Raw genomic sequence first — 20,452 nt, forward strand, 5'->3', positions numbered from 1 at the left:
CACATAATAAGAGAACGCTGTCGCTTGGAAGAAAAAAAACTCCACTCTAGATCTATTCTTGGTCTGGTTATACACATTCAGTGATGCATACTGTGTAGATCTTTAATGCAGCCTTCCTCGCCACTTTCAGTCCTCCTGCAGTGGCATCTCTGTTTAACATATAAATGTACTTTTCAGCGTTCCATTTGGCTGTTATTAAGTTAGATGCGCTTTGTGGGCCATGATGATCAATAATGATCAAAGGTTAAACCACAGCAATATGTTTTGTGTGTGTGAGCTTCCCCTCTCATCTTGCTCATGTACCTCTGCGCAGTATGGCAGCATTCGCCATGATAAGTGTCTGTGAATACAATTATCTAAAACTCTGTATGTTTTTTCTCTTTCCCAGGGCTTTGTGCTGGTGTATGTATGTGTGCATCAGAGCATTATGGACTACATTCTGATCTCTCTGGTTCTCTTCTGCCACAATCTGAGAGTCCCCTACACTCTCTGTCCCGTGCAGATTAACTGCTCCTGGCTACGGTACAGTATGCACTTGCATGCACACATCCAGTACACGCATGTACACACAAGCTGTTATGCAAGTTGCATGGAGGTAACACAGGATGACGTGGAGGGCCAGCCGTTGCATGTTGTCAGCTAATGTTTGGCTGTTCCTCCCACAGGTTGATCCTGCAGAAGCTTGGAGTGATCCTCCTCCCACCTGGCATGCTCACCGAGCAGGATGCCCAGATGGACAGCCTGTACTCTCCAGTCATGACGACCGTAAGTCCTCCCAGCACCGACTCCCAGCACCGACTCCCACAGGCCATGTGACATGTGCGCAACCTCACGTGTGCACGTGCGTATTGCATATAAAGCTTTTCACGGCTCTCGTGAGCAGCACACCGCTTTCACCCTCATTGGGGCCAGCTCAGTCAGAATGACACCCACCTGCTTCTCCCCTCCTCGTTGCTAATACTTTTCTTTGGTTAAATAATTATAAAACCTGCAGACAGATGTAATGACTTTCAACCTGGCATCCATCATTTGGGCATGTGGTTATAGGCGAAAGGTATCAAAAACGGAATCTAAAACAAGCTCTACAAGCTGTGAGCTTGTTGATCAGCTATTTAAGCTACTTTAGCTAGACAGTCATATGATGAAATATAAAATAGGACATTAATCGCATTAATTATATCATATTTATAGATCCACGCCGACCACATGTCAAATAATTATTTCCCTGAAGTTAGTTTTCTTGGTTAACAAGGTTAGCAAGGTTTAACAATGTCACTCACCACTGCTTACATATCCATGGTAACGGTCTTCAATCACTTTCTCACAAAGCAACTTTTCATAAGTCGTATCCAGGGTTAAGAACACCAAACTTTTATTCCTCCCATTTGCGGCATTTTGCGTCCACTGTTGTTGCTTTGAAGTGGAAGGACCCCTTGCTGGCCAAACAAATGTAGTGGGCGGCTAATGGCCTGGTGGAAAATGACTTAATATTAAAATATTACAAGCGCACATGTGGCAAGATTTTGTGCTGTAATAGATTATCGCGTTTTTTCACCCGCGGTTTATCCAATATTCATTAATAATTTTGATTGACCCAAATCCACCTATAATTGCGGTTATCCGCGTTAACCGCGGCTAAAACCGAGATCTGCGTATCTCTAATGGAGATATAAGTTTTGTGCCCGACAGTGATAATACCAGCACACTTCATTTTGGGACGTGTGGGAGACAAATGCAACGAGGAATGAATCTCTGGTATAGAAGGAGGGGAGAAACGGATGGGGGTTGGGGAGCGTGGGCAGATTATGCGTGGCAGGCCCAGGCAGGTGGCTTCACTCTTATCTGCAGGGAAAGGTAATTTGCTGGTGCGTTTCCTTTGGAGATTTCCTTGGAGTGATATTACCGTCCCTCTCCTCGTTCCCTGTCTTTGACGCCATTACCTCGGATCAATTCTCACTTCGCTTCACATAAACGCTCGTTCCCCCCGCTGTTTTTTCCTTTCATATCATTCCCTTTTACTATCACCAGTGCATTATATCTGTACCTGACTGGGGAGGTTTTTTTTTGTGCACATTATACTCTGTTTGGCAAATAAAGTACTTTTCATTTAGCGAGTTACTGGTTTTATTAAGATCAATATCATGCCGTACAGCTCAATAAAATAGCCCTGGCTGACATTAATCTCAGGCACTGTAGCCCTGGTGGAGTGTAAGCACGTTGTTTATGTGTGAGGCAAGACCTTTCTCTCTCTCTTTCTCACTCTCTCTCTCTCTCTCTCTCTCTCTCTCACTCTTCCAGTGGCCATTTATGTGAGTAAGCACATTGGCCCTGCGTGAGAAAGCAGGTTTGTTTATTGGCTGTATTTCACTGTTAATAGACCTTTATTGTTTATTGAGTGTAGGCCTGCTCAGCTACTGTTCAATAGTAATTGAATTTTCTCTGGTCTGTAAAGAGGAAAACAGTACTTGAGGCCAAGGAAGTATCTCTGGATCTTTGGAAGTGCCCCTTCACAGGTCCTCTTTATCGTCCCCGTCCTCCCTATTGTAACTCCTGCTCTACAAAATCCTGATGACAAGTGTTGATAAGACACGAAAACTAGGGTCAGATCCCGATCCCAAATATCTTCCTCCTCGATACCAAATTTCTGCCTCCTTGCCTCCTCTGTCCTCCAGAATGCCGGTTTTATGGTGAAATATGCAACCATCATGGACTGCACATAACACACATTGAGGCCTGGCGATACGTGGCCAAATACCACAAGGTTTAACTTCTGTTAATAGTAGCAGTGATTTATGTTCGGACAGTGACGTTATGTGAAGTCCACAAGATGGTCACGTATTTCCTATAATGCGTAAGTTATTACTGTATGCAGATTAGCCTTTTTGTTCACATCTGTATTCATTCGTCCTCAGCTGGTATGCGAGCTGCTCGGTGAAGGCCAGGCGTTGAGCATGGGTGTGTCGCGGCAGTCAGGTGGAGGTGGCCAGTGGCTGGCGCTCATCAGCCAACTCATCACCGATGGAGCTGTGTCTGATGTCTCTCTGGTCCCCGTGGGCATCGCATACGACTGTGTACCGAAGGCTGACTTTCAGGTGTGTGTTCCCTATACACATACACTATTGTAAGAACTGTCGCAAAGAACACAGCGTGCACACCCACCTCTTAAACCTTGGGGAGTAATGAGCAAAATGGTCACGCAGAATATATCACAATTAAAAATGCAGCATTGAGAATTGTGCCCTCCAAGCCAGAGTTGGCTGATAACATTAGGCGTGCTTTCTAATTTGTAAGATGATGGTGATTGCCAATAGCCCCCTGTGCATATTTTCTGCGGGTTATTGAAGAGTGGGTGTTGCTTTGGGTTAATTGCCATAATAATGCCCGCTCCTCTCCATTTTGCTCACTGCTGCTGATCCACAGCAGTAGCAGCAGCAGCACAGACACAGGCAACACGCACGCCACTCGCTACCTCTTTATCTTCCTGCTCATCGCAGATGCAGCTCATTAGTGATATTGCTGCTTTAATGTACTTCCTAAAGGCAGGGCCTTATTATGATATGATCACTACGGGTGACTTGTTTAACACTCTGATATTTCTCTTTTTGCGTGCGTGCGTGTGCGCATGTTCCATTTGTCCACAGATTGGCCTGAGCTCTGCTTTGCGGACCCTATATTCTGCTCTGTGTGGAGGATGGAGGGGGTGTGTGAGGATCCACTTCGCCCAGCCTTTCTCTCTCAAGGTGCACCACGGAACTAAATCGGAATATTAAGCGCCTCTTAATCGTTTAACGACTCGTTATACACACACATATTAAAGCCCCTAGATTGATGTGGCCTATTTAACTGCACAGAGTAAATCAGCCTTTTACCTACAATGTTTAGGAAAGATCTTTTAATGTAAAGGCTGGAGTTCAGTAATTGCCTTTTCCACAGACAGAGAATGGAGATTGGAGATTTAAGGGTTACGCAGGTTTAAACTCCAGATTAGCGTTAATGGACAGTGTCAGTAGGTGGGAGTGGACTGTGGAATTGATAACCAATTAACCTCAGGAGAGGCAAGAAAGAGTAAATCCTAACTATTCCAGCATGATAAAACCTGATTCAGTGAAAGTTTTCATAGGCACATTAAAACACCACCTTAGCTTATTGGAGCTTCAATATTCCCTGACTTGCAGATATACAGTAATATACTATTTAGGGTCCAAGCAACTCAGATGTTGCGCTGCATTAAACCAATCAGGTTATCTTGCGGATGATGGCAGATATTTTATTATGGCCCTTGAAAGCATGAAATGACAATATTTGTTCTTTCAAGGCTTCTGTCAATTATGTTTTAGTGGCAGAAGTTATTCTTGGGTATTAGGACTACTGAGCTGTAACATGCATCAGCTTTCCAAACCATTCATTAATTTCATTTTGCGATAATACATTGTACAATGCGAGTTCAAATCTCACTGTGAACACATTTTTTTTTTCTTTTTTTTCAATTCTGTGCTTGGACCTCATTATTTGTGGCTTGTGGCCGTACTTATTATGATCTATTCTACATGGGGGTAAACGTGTGGCCATACTTAGATATGATCTATTCTACATGGGGGTAAACGTGTGCGTGCGTGCGTGCGTGCATGTGTGTGTGTGTGTGTCTGTACAGGAGATTTGTAGGACAGGACGGTGCAGAGTGGATGGATGGCGCCCTCTACAGGAGCTGTTGCTACCTGTAATCCTCACCAACAGGTACTGTAGTACAGTGGTCCGCAACCCCCAAAATAATCATATTTTAACTGGGGACCCCCCACCCTGACCTTGAGGCATTACATTTTGTATAACATGGTACTACTGTGAAAATAGCAGATCTACATGCTCACACCGCCTCGCGAGGCGTTGTGAGCGTGTAGATTGGATATTTTCACAATTTCAGCCTCTAATATTTGACAATTTGACCAATGTATAATTTGTCATTTTAGAGGTATTAAAAAGTCCTTAAATTGTCACTTTAGACATGTGCAGATACCCTCTATATACACTTAAACCTTATGTTGGTTTGTTCACTGTTGAGTGAGAAAACAATGTTTCACATTAAGTTGATCATCTGGTGACCCCCCCAAAATAATTTGGGGACCCCCTGGGGGTCCCGACCCACAGGTTGAGAACCACTGCTGTAATAAACTGTGCCATGTGTGTCAACCTTTCAAAATGGGATTAGCCGTGCGGGTATTGGACGTTTTATCATCAAAATCTGTGAAATTAAAAAGTTACTTTTGCCTCAACTTTGTTGATGAATTTAACAGCGTAAAAGCTTAAACTTGATAAATCTGAGCGTTCCCATCCTCTTAGACTCAGTCCAATGAGCAGCGACATTACGCAGTCCGTGCCAGTGAAACAGATAATCCAACAGGAAACGTCATCCCAAACTGTCAATCTCCGCTTGAGTTTTAAGCTGGAATTCGTCCGCAAAAGTGGGAAGCTCAAAGGAAATAACAGGCGGTTGATGGATGGGAAGAGAATGACAGTGAGGTTCTTCGCTGGGAACCTTACCCACGCATGAGCCATCAAGTGCTTTCTGCCTGGCCTACATTATGAAAAGACGTGCTCATTGTGTCTGTCCGTCAGGCACGTGCACACATAGACATCAAAGGGGGCTTGAGCCCCTGCCATTTTACCCGTCTGTAAAAAGTGCCCTCTCCAGACCATGAATGCGGTTTTTACTATATGGTGAAATACATGTAAATGCCCTCTTTCCATGCCATACCTGAAGGCAGCATTCAAGAGAATTGCCCTTGTACCAGACTCTCCTGAACTTGAATGAAGCATCTTATGTTGAAATAATTGCCTTCTCTGATGTGTAGAAATCCATGCCGGTATGCCACATCTCCAGTATTGCTTTTTTTTGTTTCGTTTAGTTTCGTTTATTTGATCAACTCATACATTTATACAAGTCGTACATCCACATAATCATTGTTACAGGTGATCAAAAGGAATAGGCTGAAGCTGCGAGCTTGTGAATGCCTGTCCTATGTATTTATGAATTAAGACATTGATTAATTATAAGAGTGTTCAGATTTTTTGATGGCTCATCATAAAAAAAGGAAAAAAAAGGAAAAAGGAAAAAGAAAGGAAACAAAAATGTATATGGAGATAAAGGACACTTGATAAAGGGAATACCCATTACATAACAATAACAACAATAATATAAGAGTATACAAGTTTACCTTCTAGAGAATGATAATGGATTATGCTTAGATCAGTGTGGTACCATCCACCGAAAATAGCCGACCTCCAAGCTCCAAGCTTGGAGGTCTGCTATTTTCGATATTTTCACCAAAAGGCCCTTTAAAGGACCTACACCATGAATTTTCACTTTTTCTATTTTAAAACCTTTTTTTTTTTTATATATAAAGTTTATTCCACAAATTTCTCACATAGCCATCAATTCACAGTTTCACATATCATACATACAGTACATTGTATCTTCATTGTATCTTCAAGTAAATCACACTGAGCAAGTAAGTATGTTCGTTTCTTAACAGTCATGAATTGTTCTTAACGTAAGGTTGGTGCTTTCTTTCTTAAGACTAATAAGCTGTTTACAGGTATTACAAGACACGGAATCGAACACAAAGTATCCTTGTACGCAGACGACCTGCTCCTCTTTGTCTCAGAGCCATTAAAATCTATACCACATATTTTAACTACCCTTGAACTATTTGGCAACTTCTCAGGGTACAAGTTGAACGTACAGAAAAGTGAATGCTTTCCTGTCAATCAACCAGCCAAGACGATATCCCCAAGTAGAATTCCCTTTAACTTATCTAATACATTTAAATACTTAGGAATTATTGTCACTAGATCTATTCCCTCTCTCTGCAAAGAAAACCTTACAGCTTTAACAGCAAAGGTGAAAAACGACTTGCACCGATGGAACACACTACCTCTTTCTCTTGCAAGTAGAGTGCAAACCATCAAAATGAATATACTCCCCAGATACTTATACTTATTTCAATGCTTACCTATTTTCTTGCCCAAACAATTCTTTCGACAATTAGACTCAATTATTTTAAATTTTATATGGAACGGGAAAACCCCAAGAATATGTAAACCTTTACTTCAGAGGGAAAGATCAAAGGGTGGACTTGGCCTACCTAATTTCCAGGCTTATTATTGGGCAGCAAATATGTTTAAAATTGCACTCTGGCTCTCAGAGACCGAGGACAGCTGGGTTCAATTGGAATCTAACTCCTGTCACTCTTCGTCCTTAAAGGCTTTAGCATGCAGCAGTCTCCCACTTAAACCTAAGCAACACTCTTCTAGTCCTCTTGTAATTTCCACTTTAAGAATTTGGCAACAAATTAGACAACACTTTGGATGGACATCCTGGTCCCAAGCTACACCATTATGTAACAACCAACAATTTCAACCGGGCAAAACCGATGGTAGATTTTCCTTCTGGTCGACACAAGGTTTGTCTTGTTTGGGAAACCTCTATATAGATGGCACTTTTGCCAGCTTCACACAGTTACGCTCAGCATTTCAGTTACAACACTTCGACTTATTTCGATATTTCCAGATTCGTAACTTTGCTAGACATAATACTTTGTCATTTCCACAGATTCCACCGGCTTCGGGCATTGACCTTATCTTACCAGTAAATCAACTATTAAAAGGCCAGATTTCTTTTTTATATAACCTATTAACGACAGCGACTCCTCCTGCTCTATCGAAGATCAAAATAGGGTGGGAAACCGAACTGGGTATCAATATGTCAGGTTTTGGGACGTTGCATTAAATGCTGTTAACTCTTCATCATCTTGTGCGAGACTCGGTCTCATTCAATTTAAAGTACTTCATAGGATACATTATAGTAAAGCTAGATTATCAAGAATATACCCAGACGTTTCTGACACCTGTGACAGATGCTCGCAAGCCCCAGCCGATCTGACGCATATGTTTTGGTCATGCCCAAGCCTGGTGGACTATTGGAGATATTTTTTCGAGGTAATTTCGGAAATAATAGGACTAAATGTGGACCCATCACCTCGTATTGCCATTTTTGGTGTCCCTGAAGAGGGAACCAGAATAAACACTAGACAAAGAAACATAATCTTATTTGCCTCTTTAATTGCTCGTCGTCGAATCCTTCTTATGTGGAAAAACCGTCTACCGCCTTCAAACACTTCTTGGCTGCAGGACCTTATGTCATTTTTGAAACTAGAAAAAATTAAATTTGCAGTCCGGGGTTCTGCAGGAAACTTTTATACACATTGGCAACCTCTTATCTCATATTTCGACAGCCTTCAAAATATCTCCTTGGAGTAACGATTAATATATTTTTCTTTTTACTGTCATTCCACTTGAACCAAAGGTGTGAACTACAAATTATTACTTTACTTTGGATCTCAACACATAAAGCGCCACTCGAGATTGAGTTAACATGCTGGCTTCTTTACTTTCTTTACTCTCCCTAATCTCTTAACTCTTTTCTTTTTTCTTATCTTTCATCTTTCTCTTTCTCTCTTTAGCTTTGGGGGGTAGGGGTATAGAGTAGTTGGGGGAAAAGGGAAAAAAAAAGAAAAACCACAAAGAAAGCACCAACCTTTAAAACCTTTTTTTGGGGTCCCACTGGCACCTTCTATCCTCACAAAGTCCTATTTCTGACCGTTGTGTCTTTCTCTGGTTTTGGGCAGACAGAGATGAAAAGCTTTCCACGGGTTCTCAGAACAGTGCTGTTCTGAGAGTTGACGAGAGTGACGTCACTCTCGGATTCCCGTTTTTTTTTTCAGAGTCAAAAAAAAAAAAAATTCAAAAATTTTTTTTTTTCAAAACTTTCTTTTTTTCAAAAACATTTTTTTTCAAAAAAATTTTTTTCAAAACTTTTCAAAAAAAAAAAATCAAAATTTTTCAAAAATTTTTTTTCAAAAAAAATTTTTTTTTTTCAAAAAACTTTTTTTTCAAAACTTTTTTTTTTCAAAAAACTTTTTTTTTCAAAAACTTTTTTTTTTCAAAAAACCTTTTTTTCAAAAAACTTTTTTTTTTTTCAAAACTTTTTTTTTTTCAAAAAACTTCTTTTTTTTCCTGGAAAAACCCCACTAGATGCGCCCCTGAGCAAACAGAGGCCGTTTTGGTATTGCAGCTGGAGAGCCTCATTATAGTAGAGCTAGAACAAACAAAAAGAATGGTCAGAGTGTTTTTTGAGGGTTAAAACCTGTCTAAGACTCAATTTTGAGCATATATTTATACAAAAAATATAGTTTTAAAAGCATGGTGTAGGCCCTTTAAGAAACTCCAGCCCCTGCCTCTCAAACATTCTCTGCACGTCCCTGCTGTCCGTGCCACATTCACTGACTTCATTTGTGTCAGCCTACTTAGGTTCTTTTTTTTAGGCTTGTCTCTTTCTTTTGATGACACATTCTGCAGGGTAGAGGAGGAGCTGATTCATTGAAAATAGATGACACATCTGCACAAGGACCTGCTTAATGAAGACATTTTAATGTCACACACACACACACACACACACAGTGACATAAAAAAAAGTTGCACATTAATCTTTTGTTTTTCTCACACCCTTTCCTCCTCACATAGAGACACATTGACAATGCACGAATAATAGTTGACATTCATGCAGTATCGTTTGAGCTCTACCTGTGATAGACCACAGACGAGTTGTTATGCACATTTCCATTTATAACTGAGGCTGATAATGAGCTCCTTCAGCACCCAAAGTGCCTTCATCTCTAGAGTGTTTCCTGTTTGAAACCTGCACATTACATAGAAATCTGGTCTTAGTCATCCACTTGGCTCAAATAATGATACTTAATGGGCTGCCAGCAAACGCTGCAAATAGTGTACTTGAATTGCTGCAATGTGAAACCAAACTGGACTAAATAAAAAATATACAACTCTTAAGAACTCTGGTACAAACTTAAGCAAAAATAACATACTATAAATAGAAACAGCCTAGGCTTCATTACTGTCACCGAGTCATGCAGCAAACGTCCACTGAAGATGAATGACAGTTACCTACAATACCTTTCTGATGGCATGACGGCTAAATCTTAATGATCAGGCCTAGCTGTCCTTCATGGAGCGGCACTATTGCTAAATTATAAAAGAGAAGGTGGGAACGAGCCCATTATTCTCCTAATTGTGCTTTGTCCTCCCCCTTGTTTTATCTGCTTCATTAAAGCACCGACTCCATTTTCGGTCAGAGGCTGACATCGTGGTTGCTGCCTCCTCGCTGTGTGCCCCAACTCGTCCAGTCGGAGCGTGACCTCGGCATCGCCCTCATCCTCCACCTCATCTACTGTAAGTCTGGGATTATGTACCTCATCCGAATCACAATGTATTCTTCCCTTGCTTGTTCAGAATGTATAACGATTAGGGATGGGACGATAAGAGTTATCGTGATAAAAAAACACTCACGATAATCGTATCATGGAGATTACATTTATAATAATATCGTCCTCCATCATGCACTGGGAACAATTCAGCTTTTATTTCCCGAGCTGCTTATCCGGTACCACTTAAACCCTCTCGAATTGGTAAAACAGACCTGGAAATAACGTCTTTTTTTCACTCTTATCAAATGTCTTTGCCAAAAAATTGCCGATCTACTAGCTCACAACGCGTCGCAATGCGACGTGTTGTGAGCTTGTAGATCTGCTATTTTGGCAAATGTTCCGCCCAGGATAATGGATGTTTGGGATATTTTGATTATCGCAATAATTTTGATAAATAAAGCGATTTCTTTTGACACAATAATCGTGATATGAAATTTTCATATCGTCCCATCCCTAATAACGATGCACGCATATGTGGCAACAGAAATTTACTTTCTGTGACTCTGTAGCATTACAGAGTTGTGACTATTTTAACAGCTACTCTGTCGTCAACTGTTAAGTTACCCGTAGCCTGAACCAATCAAATAAATACATAATAATTATTATTATGTATTTATTTGATTTGATTTGACACTTATATTATTAATATAAAGTGTTTGGGGGGCGGGACATGGCCATTTACCTCTATGAATGTCGCCGCGAAACCTCGCTCAAATAGAGGCTCCGCGAGCGAAAACCAGAAGGGTGGACGACGTCGCGGCACGACGCGTTGTCGCTCGCGGTAGGTCAGGACCTCCTCATTGAAACAAATGTATTTTAATGAGATTTCATCGCTCGCGTCACATCGCGTCGCATCGCATCACGTCGCATCGCATCGCGGGCAGTGCGGATGAGCTGTTAGGCAGGATGATTGAATAGGATGTATACGTCTGTATACTTGTATTAATGTTTGTTTGAGGGTGTCTTTATTCTGATGTTATTCTTGGGTGCCTACAGTACTATACTTACCCCTGCGGAATCAATTCATCCAGCTTGATGAGATGTTTGGCATTTGTTTCTGCTTTGTTCACGCTTTGTGTAGCCACCACTTCCTGCATGGCTGTGATGTCCACCAGTGTGATGTCTGGTCTTCTGCTGCACAGACACCGCAAGGTATGAGTTGTGTGTGTGTGTGTGTGTGTGTGTGTGTGTGTGTGTGTGTGTGTGTGTGTGTGTGTGTGTGTGTGTGTGTGTGTGTGTGTGTGTGTGTGTGTGTGTGTGTGTGTGTGTGTGTGTGTGTGTGTGTGTGTGTGTGTGTGTGTGTGTGTGTGCTGTTCCCTCAATAAGCACTACAGCATAAGCAAAGCACCCATAAACCAAAATGCTTTCTATATTGTGTCAGCATGCATCAGTGTTTTCTTGAGCTATGCTCCCTCATCTCCATCTAATCTACGCCTCCCGTGTTATCGCCACTTCTTTGTTATTACTTTTCCTCATCTCTCTACAGGTATTGCATTCCCTTATTAGTTTCAATAATGCATGATGATTACCTTCTCAAAAGCTTTTATATTGACAAATTGACAATTTTGTCTTGTTTATTTCTTTTTCATTTTTTTTGCTTTAACACAGTGGTTCCCTGGTATATAATTAATGGGTTTTTCAGTGTTTTTACCTGCTCCATGAATGCACCACTAGTCCCGGAAGTAATCCGGTTACATTTGGATGAACAGCGATTCGTCTTTTCTTTCACCCGGTAAAGTACGATTATAACCACGGCCATCCGTGCTTGTGTGTGTCCGAGATAAAACCATTTTCCTGCAGATCATTCAATTGCTTCCAACGGTGGGTTACATTTCCTAATTTCGTTTTCTCCCGATGGATTATGGGGATTTGAGTTTTTGCTTGTTTTGTTTTTGTGTGAGTGAAATGTTCTCCCATCACTTATCCTCTTCCTCCAGGGAGTGTATCTATCTGCCCTCTGCCGTGATGTGGTCTGGCTGATAGAGGAGGTCCTGTTGAGGGATATGGATGTGGGGTTCGGGGGTAGTTTGGTGGAGGTGGTCTGCCATTCTCTTCGCCACCTCACCCCTCACCTCATCATCGCAGGCATACCCTCCAGGTAGGTCTTCAGCCTATGAAGGCAGAACTGATGGGGATCTGTTCAGATATGCCAAACAAAAGTAACCTCCTCCATCATCGCTAACCCCCTTTTCCTCCAACACTCCTAGGAAAGACCCATTCATCATCCCTCGCCCTTCCCTATCTGCCACCCTGAGTCTCTCTCAACATACCCACATTCTCACACACACCTTCATATTGGAGGCTGTTGGCGGTAAGTGACCATCCACGTCTTCAACATTTTGTATCTGAGCCTCAACGTCAGCTCCCCTACCTAGTTGGACTGTACTGTTTTTTAGCTGGCAGCTCGAAAACAGTTGCTTGTGAGGAAGTGCTGGTCAGAGCAACTTTCGCTGACAGACAGGCAGACTAAAGGCTTGTTTTTCGAAGTGACAACTCTTTGGTTGTAAGAAATATCTATTTCCATTAGCACTCGACAGTCTGAGCAATATGAAACATGCTGAGGTCTCAGCACTGTCAGGAATACTCAGCAGAGCATGCTTGCTATTGACGGCAAAGAGAGAAAGTAATCAGGAGCAATATGAAGCCAGTGGATATGCAGTCACTGTGATGCTTTGCTAGCTGGTAGATCCTCGATTCACTCCAGTTTGTGTGACACACTGAGATTCTATTATCCAATATGGGTTGGCCAACGTCTTTTCTTCTGGGCTGATGCTGATTATTAGAAAGCGATTTGTATTTTAAGAATGATATTTAATCGCAGTGAATGTAAGAATGTACATAATACATTTAAATAACAAACACTTTTGAGGAAAAAAATATTAAACCAAATTATAGTCCCTGGAAGGACCAAACAAGATTTCAAACAATTAATTTGGAAAACTTCGGTCTCTCTGGTCCCCTGGCCCTGTTAACCCTTCAATAATCCCAATTTAACAAAACTACAGTAATTATAATGCATGAGTAGTTTTTCTGCAAATCCTCCTGTGAGATTTAACAGCCACAATGAGGAGGAAAAAGTGCATTCAGGCCATTAATTAAATATGAGGCTAAACGAAGACAACTGTAGATTGGCTCGAGCCACCCACTCACTGAGTGGACCGCTTCTCTAGCTTCAGTCAGATAATCAGGCCAGGACAACAGTTTTGTCGATTTTTGGGTAATATTTTGGGCAGTGGATTATGGTTAGATAGTTGGAACTATGGAACTTTTTGATTATCTATATTTTGTATTTATTAACATTCTGCTTAGCCCATTTATGTCACCCAAAATAATCTAATAATCCAAGCTGGTATGCAGGCCTACATACTGTAGACTTCTTGAGGCCAGAAGACACCGTTTTATGCCTACAATGTTCCATTTGTTAATCTTAAAGGGGGAATACCACTCATTTTCAACATTGAATTATGTCATTAATATACCTTGGCGTTTGGAAATAATAAGAAAAAAAGGTCCCCCCCTATGATGTCATCAAAGTGTACAAGACAGTGCAAGCCAACCCCCACAATCAATCCTCCAGTTCTAGGCAACACAGAAGGGGGGGGGGGGGGACTTTCTTTCTTATTTCCACACAACTCCAAGGTATATATTAATTACATAGTTCAATGTTGAAAATGAGCGGCATTCCCCTTTAAGGGCAGTGTCTATAGAAATAATCCTTAGACATAATCATTGCATTGTCGAAAAGGCCTGTACGTCTGCTGGCCTAGCGGTCCAGGCACATACCACATAGGCTCTAATGCCTGATGGCATGTCGCGGGTTCAAATCCCGATCCCGACGACCTGGTTGTGACCATGTCACTCCCCGTCTCTCTCCCAGGTTCCTGTCTACCTACTGTACTATCAATAAAGGCCTGTCTAAGTGACGTGTTTGTGCACTATTATCCAACAAGATGATTAACCGGCCTATGCTTGTGTTTCCAGCATGCTCTGTGTCTGCAATGCTGTGTGACGTGGCTGGCAGTGGCATCGGCAGCGGGGTGAGGAGTGCTGAGGCGGGTGGGGACGAGGCCAAAGCTGACGTGGAGTTTGATGTGGCTCTGTGTCAGACGGAGCTAACTGAGCGAGCCCTGCAGCTCTGCCACCTCTTGCCTCCGGGCTTTATGCCGGTGAGCATCAATTCACATCACACATAAACATGCACGTACAGTACACGCGCGCACACACCAGAGTCCATCCAGCGTATCTTATTCAGTGGACATTTAATGGAGCCGAACAACCATTCATCTTGCACCGCCTCCTCTAACTTAGCCAGCGAGAGGTGTGTGTGTGTGTGTGTGTGAGAGCGCGAGTGTGTTCCATCTGACATCAAGGGCTCTTAATCCAAGCCATAAATACTATTTCTTGCCCTCTTTGCTCACCGCTGCCTTCATCTCCATTCGTCGAGTCTTTTTTTTTTTTTTCTCCTTGCTGCCGCGCCTAGCTTCCAATTTCTCACCGGCTAATACCTTTCTTACCTCTGGCCCTGCGGCCTGCTATCTCTCCTCCTCTCATTTTAACCAACATCTCCGCTACACATTTAATGCTGTCTGGCAGCTGTCCTCCCTCAGCAATTCTCAGATGTGTGATGCGTCAAAGCTATTTGGCCTCGCTAACTCCCTGTTGTCCCCGAGGCGAATCAGAGCATTAAGCATTTAGAAGTAGAACTGAGCTCACTCAATAGCTCTCTCATTGTCTCTCTGTCTCGTGCTCTCTCTCCTCTCTCCAGCCTTGTCAATCTGCTAACGGTTTTGCTGTGGAAGCAGTGGACAGCCTGGTGCGCTGTGGTGTCCTGATCATGGAGGAGGTACAGTAAGACAAAAGCGCACACCAACACACGCCCGGAAATCAATAAAACACCATCAAGGTGGAAAATCTGATGCACAGGGGTCTATAAAATCTATGTTTCCCTTCTCAAAATATTCAGTTCCAGGGACCCCCCCCCCCCAGAGGCAAATTTGAGTTACAAATGTTCCCTTAAAAAATGCATCTATTCAAAGATTTGCACACATTTTCACGACTTGAAAAATAGCAGATCTACAAGCGAGCTTGTATATCTGCTATTTTTCAATAGCTAAATAATGAAGGCCCCTCCACCTTGGGCCCTATTAACTCAGTCCCACTTCCCCCCCCCTTGTGACATCTCTGCTGATGCACACACCAGTACATATCTATCCTATGTGAATTTGAAATGAAAGAACACTTCTATTATGCAATAGAAATGGCTCCCAGCTCCCTACCTGACTCTTGTTCTCTGACTCTGTGTGCTGTGGCCAGGTTCTCAGGGATGCTCCTGCCTGTGATGCCTACAAGAAACTGGGCACCCTGTCCTGGAGCACCTCTGATGACCCGTACCATGATGAGTCTGACTCTGAAGATGGAGAGTCACGTTTCTACAAGGTACAGAAGACACACACACACATCGGCGCGTACTGTAAATCATCCGGACTTTCGTCCGTTGTTCTTAGTGCATCCACCTTATCTCACTAAACCCCCTCCTCCTGTCAACCTCCTGACGTTGTTTTGTCCCTCTAGTTGAGCCAGCCATCCCAGTGTCCAGAGATGCTCCTCTTCCTCTGTAGTTTGCTATCTGGGCATCTGAGGGCACTGCGCTCTGCCACACAGGGACTGGACCTCCTTCATACTCCTCTGCCAGGTGTGTGTGCGTGCGTGTGTGTGTGTGTGTGTTTGTGTGCGTGTGTGTGCGTGCGTGCTTGCATCTCCAGCCTAGTAAAGTGCTACCGAAATGGGTACTACAGGTATACATGTACAGTATAGACACAGTAAAATCCTATATTCATTGTTTCTAGAGTATACAAATTAAGTGTCTGTTTTTATACGTGGGAGACATTACTCAGGTTCAGGTTCAGTTTTATTGTCACACATATCCATACAGGTACAGATACAATGAAATGCTTGTGCCAGGAGTGTGGACCCACATACCATGCAGGCCACACAAGACAATTCCCAACAACGACAATACCATACAGTGTAACAGTGTACCGTTTAAAAATGCGTACAGTGCCCATGTTCACCTACGTTTCACTTTCATCCCTTCGTTGAGCAACCTGACTGCCTGGGCAAAAAAACTATTACTGAAACGAGTGGTGTGCGATTTGATGCTCTGGTAACGTTTTTTGGATGGGAGGAGTGAGAACAGGGAATGGGCGGGATGGCTGCTATCTTTCATGATGTTCGGAGTCTTTTTCTTGCAGCGTGTGGTATAGATTGTATGGAGCTGTGAGAGTATTAAAACAGCTTGTGCCCTATATGAACTCATAATGAATATGTATTGGTGTCCTCCTGTGTCCTTGATACTTGATCTCTCCACCCAAGCCATTTTCCCATTTTTTTCCATTTCACCCACCTTTCATGATTATTAATGACCACAAGTCTATAAGACTATACTGCTGCTAGACCATTTTAGATCGACCATTATAGATATATTATTAACTTGTGGAACCAGTTACATGTCGTGATAGACCAAGCATGCAATACCCATTTCCCTTTGGAATGGAGTAACTGGCTCCATTTGCCAGGTACATTTTTCTATTTTTTGTTGAACTGAACTGTGCTTTTCTTATACAGAGGATGTCTGTGTTGCTCAAATACACTCGCATCTGTGCAACATGGCGCATAAGGACAGATGGCACTATGGTGAGTGCTATTTCCTGCATCCCACCCACCAAGTCGCTCCCTCACATACACACACGCTCGCACAAGTTCATACACATTTTTTTTTTTTTGTTCTAATGGTCTAAATTTAAAAGCTCTTCATTATGCCTCTTCCTACTGGTTCAGTCCATGTGCGTGCCAACTATCACCAGAGACAGGAACAGACCTACTGTACACTCCCACACTTCAAATCTCACACTGCCTTCCTCAGTAATGGCTCTATTCTACTACAAATTGAATTTCCAGAACCCGTGAAGTTCTTGCGATCATATTTTTGTAGAGTTTCCATTATAACCGGAAACCAATCCTGAAGGGGGAAATACATATTTTTAAAAATATATAAGAATCAAAAATAGCCAATCTACAAGCTCCAGATGTGTCGCATTTTGTGACACATTGTGAGCTTGTAGATCAGCTATTTTTGAACAGTTTTGAAAGTTTATGTTCTGGGTTCCCAGTACTCAGGCTTAGTACCACTTCCTCAGCAGGGCCTAAATTAGATTCTGAGAACCTTTTTATAGAAACAGATCCAGAAAATATGTTACACAGCACACTGCAGTTTGCTTAATTCTTGTGGTGGAAAAGAGCCATATGTAATAAGGCAAAGAGGAACCACGCTTTTTAGCATTACGCTGCATAATATGCCATCCATCAGACTGGTAATGGCTTTAGTGTTATCTGGAGGTGGTGTTTAAAAAGCATATTGAAAAGCTGTCTGCGGTTTTGATGTATGTGAGTCTTTGTGCCACATTTCATAGAGAGCTGCTCTGAGGAAGTGGCACGCACTGCAGTGAGAACGCTAATAGACTTGGGGGTAAGTGACAGCCGCCTGTGTGTTGTTGTTGTTTTTTTGTTTTTTTTGTCTAAATGTAGCTCTGACTCTAAACATAATTTGAGCACCACGTTAGCTTTAGAATTGATTCTATTCAGGCACCAACCAGACCCCAGGTGCCTGTAATTGATAATAATTACTACTTTATCTTGATACTCCATCCCCATCCAATTTGGAGTTATCAGGCAAGAAATTAAGCCGAACCCTGGCCCACTGCTTCTGGTCTGGTCAGCTTGTTGGAAGAAGTGTAAAGTACCATGCATACTATGCATGGTACTTTACACTTCTTCTATTACTATGCATTGCATAGTAATACATAAGGACCGCAAGTCTACACTAGAAACGGAGGGGGAGAGTGATTTAATCCGTTAGCTCCGTAGGTCTGTCCGTTTTTGTCTCTGTATGTAACCTTACGGACAACACTCAACCCGATGGATTAAAACCGATACAAACGTACATACGCATGAACTACGTGGCGAACTTTTGTCTTCTATGTGGCGAACATACACAAAATCAAGCATACGTAACTATAAACGGCCCTTTAAGATCAAAGGTGAATCCAGAGAGCAATGCAGGTCCGGTTCTGAATATGCAAGATTTCAATGACGTCTATGACATCTGACATCATACATAAATCCCTTTTATGCCCATACATGGAGATCCTTGTCTGTAGAACCAGCCACACAGACATGGGCTGTCTTGGCCATATATGGATTCTGTTGGTGTGGTATGTGGACGATGTGGCCTCCATATATGGGCATCCCCATATGAAGTCCTGTTAGATATGGGCTTAATATTGATGACATCAGGGACAATGGGAGTCTGTTAGTGTGGTTCCCCTGACATCACAGTGATGTCACCACCTGTAATGTCACAGTGATGTGTTAGGGGAACCATAGTGTCAGGCGTTATAGACAGAGATATGGTCAAGCTGTAACCGTTCACATACTAAACTGCGACCTACGGTCGCATTAATACTGTATATATGCTAACACAAACAATGTGTTCCTGGCTCTTAAATTAATGAAGAGATTTCCTGTCTCTAGAGTAATTATATAATAATAATGTAATGATATCAATAATAAAGACTATATTAACTAGAGCCCAACCCTGTGCTGTATACACTTTGATGAGGAAAGTTTAAGTACAAATCGCCCATGTACAGTGCATGGGTGCAACATCTTTGGTCTTTAAATCACTGGAGACCGTCTGGCACTCATTCAGTTCACCCTCTGCACTGTATACAGTAGCACTATGTGGTTTGGCAATCATTGCCTGCAAAAATAGAGCAGCCTCCCTTCACTATATTTAGCCACAGAGGCTTCATATATGGGCTGTCGCATTATCTCCCTTCTCTATACCATTTTACATCAATCGATGTTTGTGCTTGAGGCTCCCAGGCTTTAGAAGTTCCACATGTCAGAAGGGAATTAGGGAAAGCTGCTGGCAGTTTTTATGCAGCCAACAAAGGCAAAAGATGATGGGATGATCTCAAGTTAAGAGCCTCTCTCAAAGTTCACATGCGGGAACCACTACCGTCAATAAACGGTTTATTCTTCTTTACATATTTTCTTTCTTTAATTTTAACAGTGCTGTATTGTCTGTTCTAAGTTCTTTGGCATTATATAGATGTTATTTATTTATTTATTTTAAATGGGGGGGGGGGTGTACTCTTGTTGACATTATCATATCAATGTGTGTCTGTGTCTGCAGGTCATTGTGGAGGAGCAGCAAGGAAGCGGCATGTTTCTGTCAGTCAGCCCCCGCTTCCAGCTGGCTGACAACCAACAGAAACTGCAGTGCTTCATCTCACAATACATCTACGACTGACACACGTTTCTCACAATACATCTACGACTGACACACGTTTAGAGGGAAGAAAATCTGTCTCTTACATTTCCTGTTGACCATTATAATTTAGAGTTCACAGTATATTCATTCAGTATATTTCAGTGTCATGTTTTTCCTTTAACATTCAAACAGCATTTGTTCAAGTTGGGGTTTCTATGTTTGGGCCATTGGTGCCACCCCAAAGGTTTTGTTTTTTATATTTGAAGCAGTAGTGACACCCAGTGTTGTTTTTTGAGAACTGCATACAGTTTTTCGTTGGCCATAGTGCCATAAGGTATATAGTCCTTAACCATTGTAATTTTCTGCTGGTCTGTGGAAAAGTATTTCATTATGTTTAAAAACACACACACACACACACGCGCACGCACGCACGCACACACACACACACACACAGAGATATTAGACATTGTTTTTTTTATCTGAATGTACAGTATAGCATTTCCAGTAAGATACTGTGACAATGGCGTGTGATGTAAGCCAAGGATTAAAAAAATCAAAATGTCCTTGTGCATGTCTGGCTTTAATATTCAATGGGTCCTTCAGTGGTGGAATGTATCCAAGGTAATGAGTCCTCTTAAGGTCAATTTAAAAAAGCTAATTAGCATAGACAAATGGGCTCCTGAGGGATGATAGCAGCAGGTCGATGAATTATGAGCAATGAGCTGTACTTGAATTACAGCCAGTTCTAAAGTTCCTCCAAGGAAAAAAACGTACCGGTAAGTCT

At 42.1% G+C, this 20,452-nt stretch overlaps 1 protein-coding gene across 1 annotated transcript in view; it reads left to right on the forward strand.

Moving 5' to 3' along the window:
* Nucleotides 1-20,413, forward strand: part of gpat2 (glycerol-3-phosphate acyltransferase 2, mitochondrial) — a 71,623-nt gene extending 51,210 nt beyond the window's left edge. The window contains exons 8-22 of the mRNA XM_080738650.1: nt 389-522; nt 666-765; nt 2,913-3,092; nt 3,642-3,740; nt 4,652-4,734; nt 10,181-10,299; nt 11,416-11,486; nt 12,272-12,432; nt 12,542-12,645; nt 14,316-14,500; nt 15,100-15,177; nt 15,648-15,770; nt 15,906-16,026; nt 17,804-17,859; nt 19,591-20,413. Of these exons, the coding sequence (XP_080594776.1) occupies nt 389-522; nt 666-765; nt 2,913-3,092; nt 3,642-3,740; nt 4,652-4,734; nt 10,181-10,299; nt 11,416-11,486; nt 12,272-12,432; nt 12,542-12,645; nt 14,316-14,500; nt 15,100-15,177; nt 15,648-15,770; nt 15,906-16,026; nt 17,804-17,859; nt 19,591-19,707 (1,731 nt within the window). The 3' untranslated portion in view covers nt 19,708-20,413. The remainder of the gene's footprint in view (nt 1-388; nt 523-665; nt 766-2,912; nt 3,093-3,641; nt 3,741-4,651; nt 4,735-10,180; nt 10,300-11,415; nt 11,487-12,271; nt 12,433-12,541; nt 12,646-14,315; nt 14,501-15,099; nt 15,178-15,647; nt 15,771-15,905; nt 16,027-17,803; nt 17,860-19,590) is intronic.
* Nucleotides 20,414-20,452: the final 39 nt, after the last annotated feature.

This window comes from Nannobrachium achirus (assembly GCF_963921795.1).
Source record: "Nannobrachium achirus genome assembly, chromosome: 12".
In the NCBI taxonomy this organism is placed as follows: Eukaryota; Metazoa; Chordata; class Actinopteri; order Myctophiformes; family Myctophidae; genus Nannobrachium; species Nannobrachium achirus.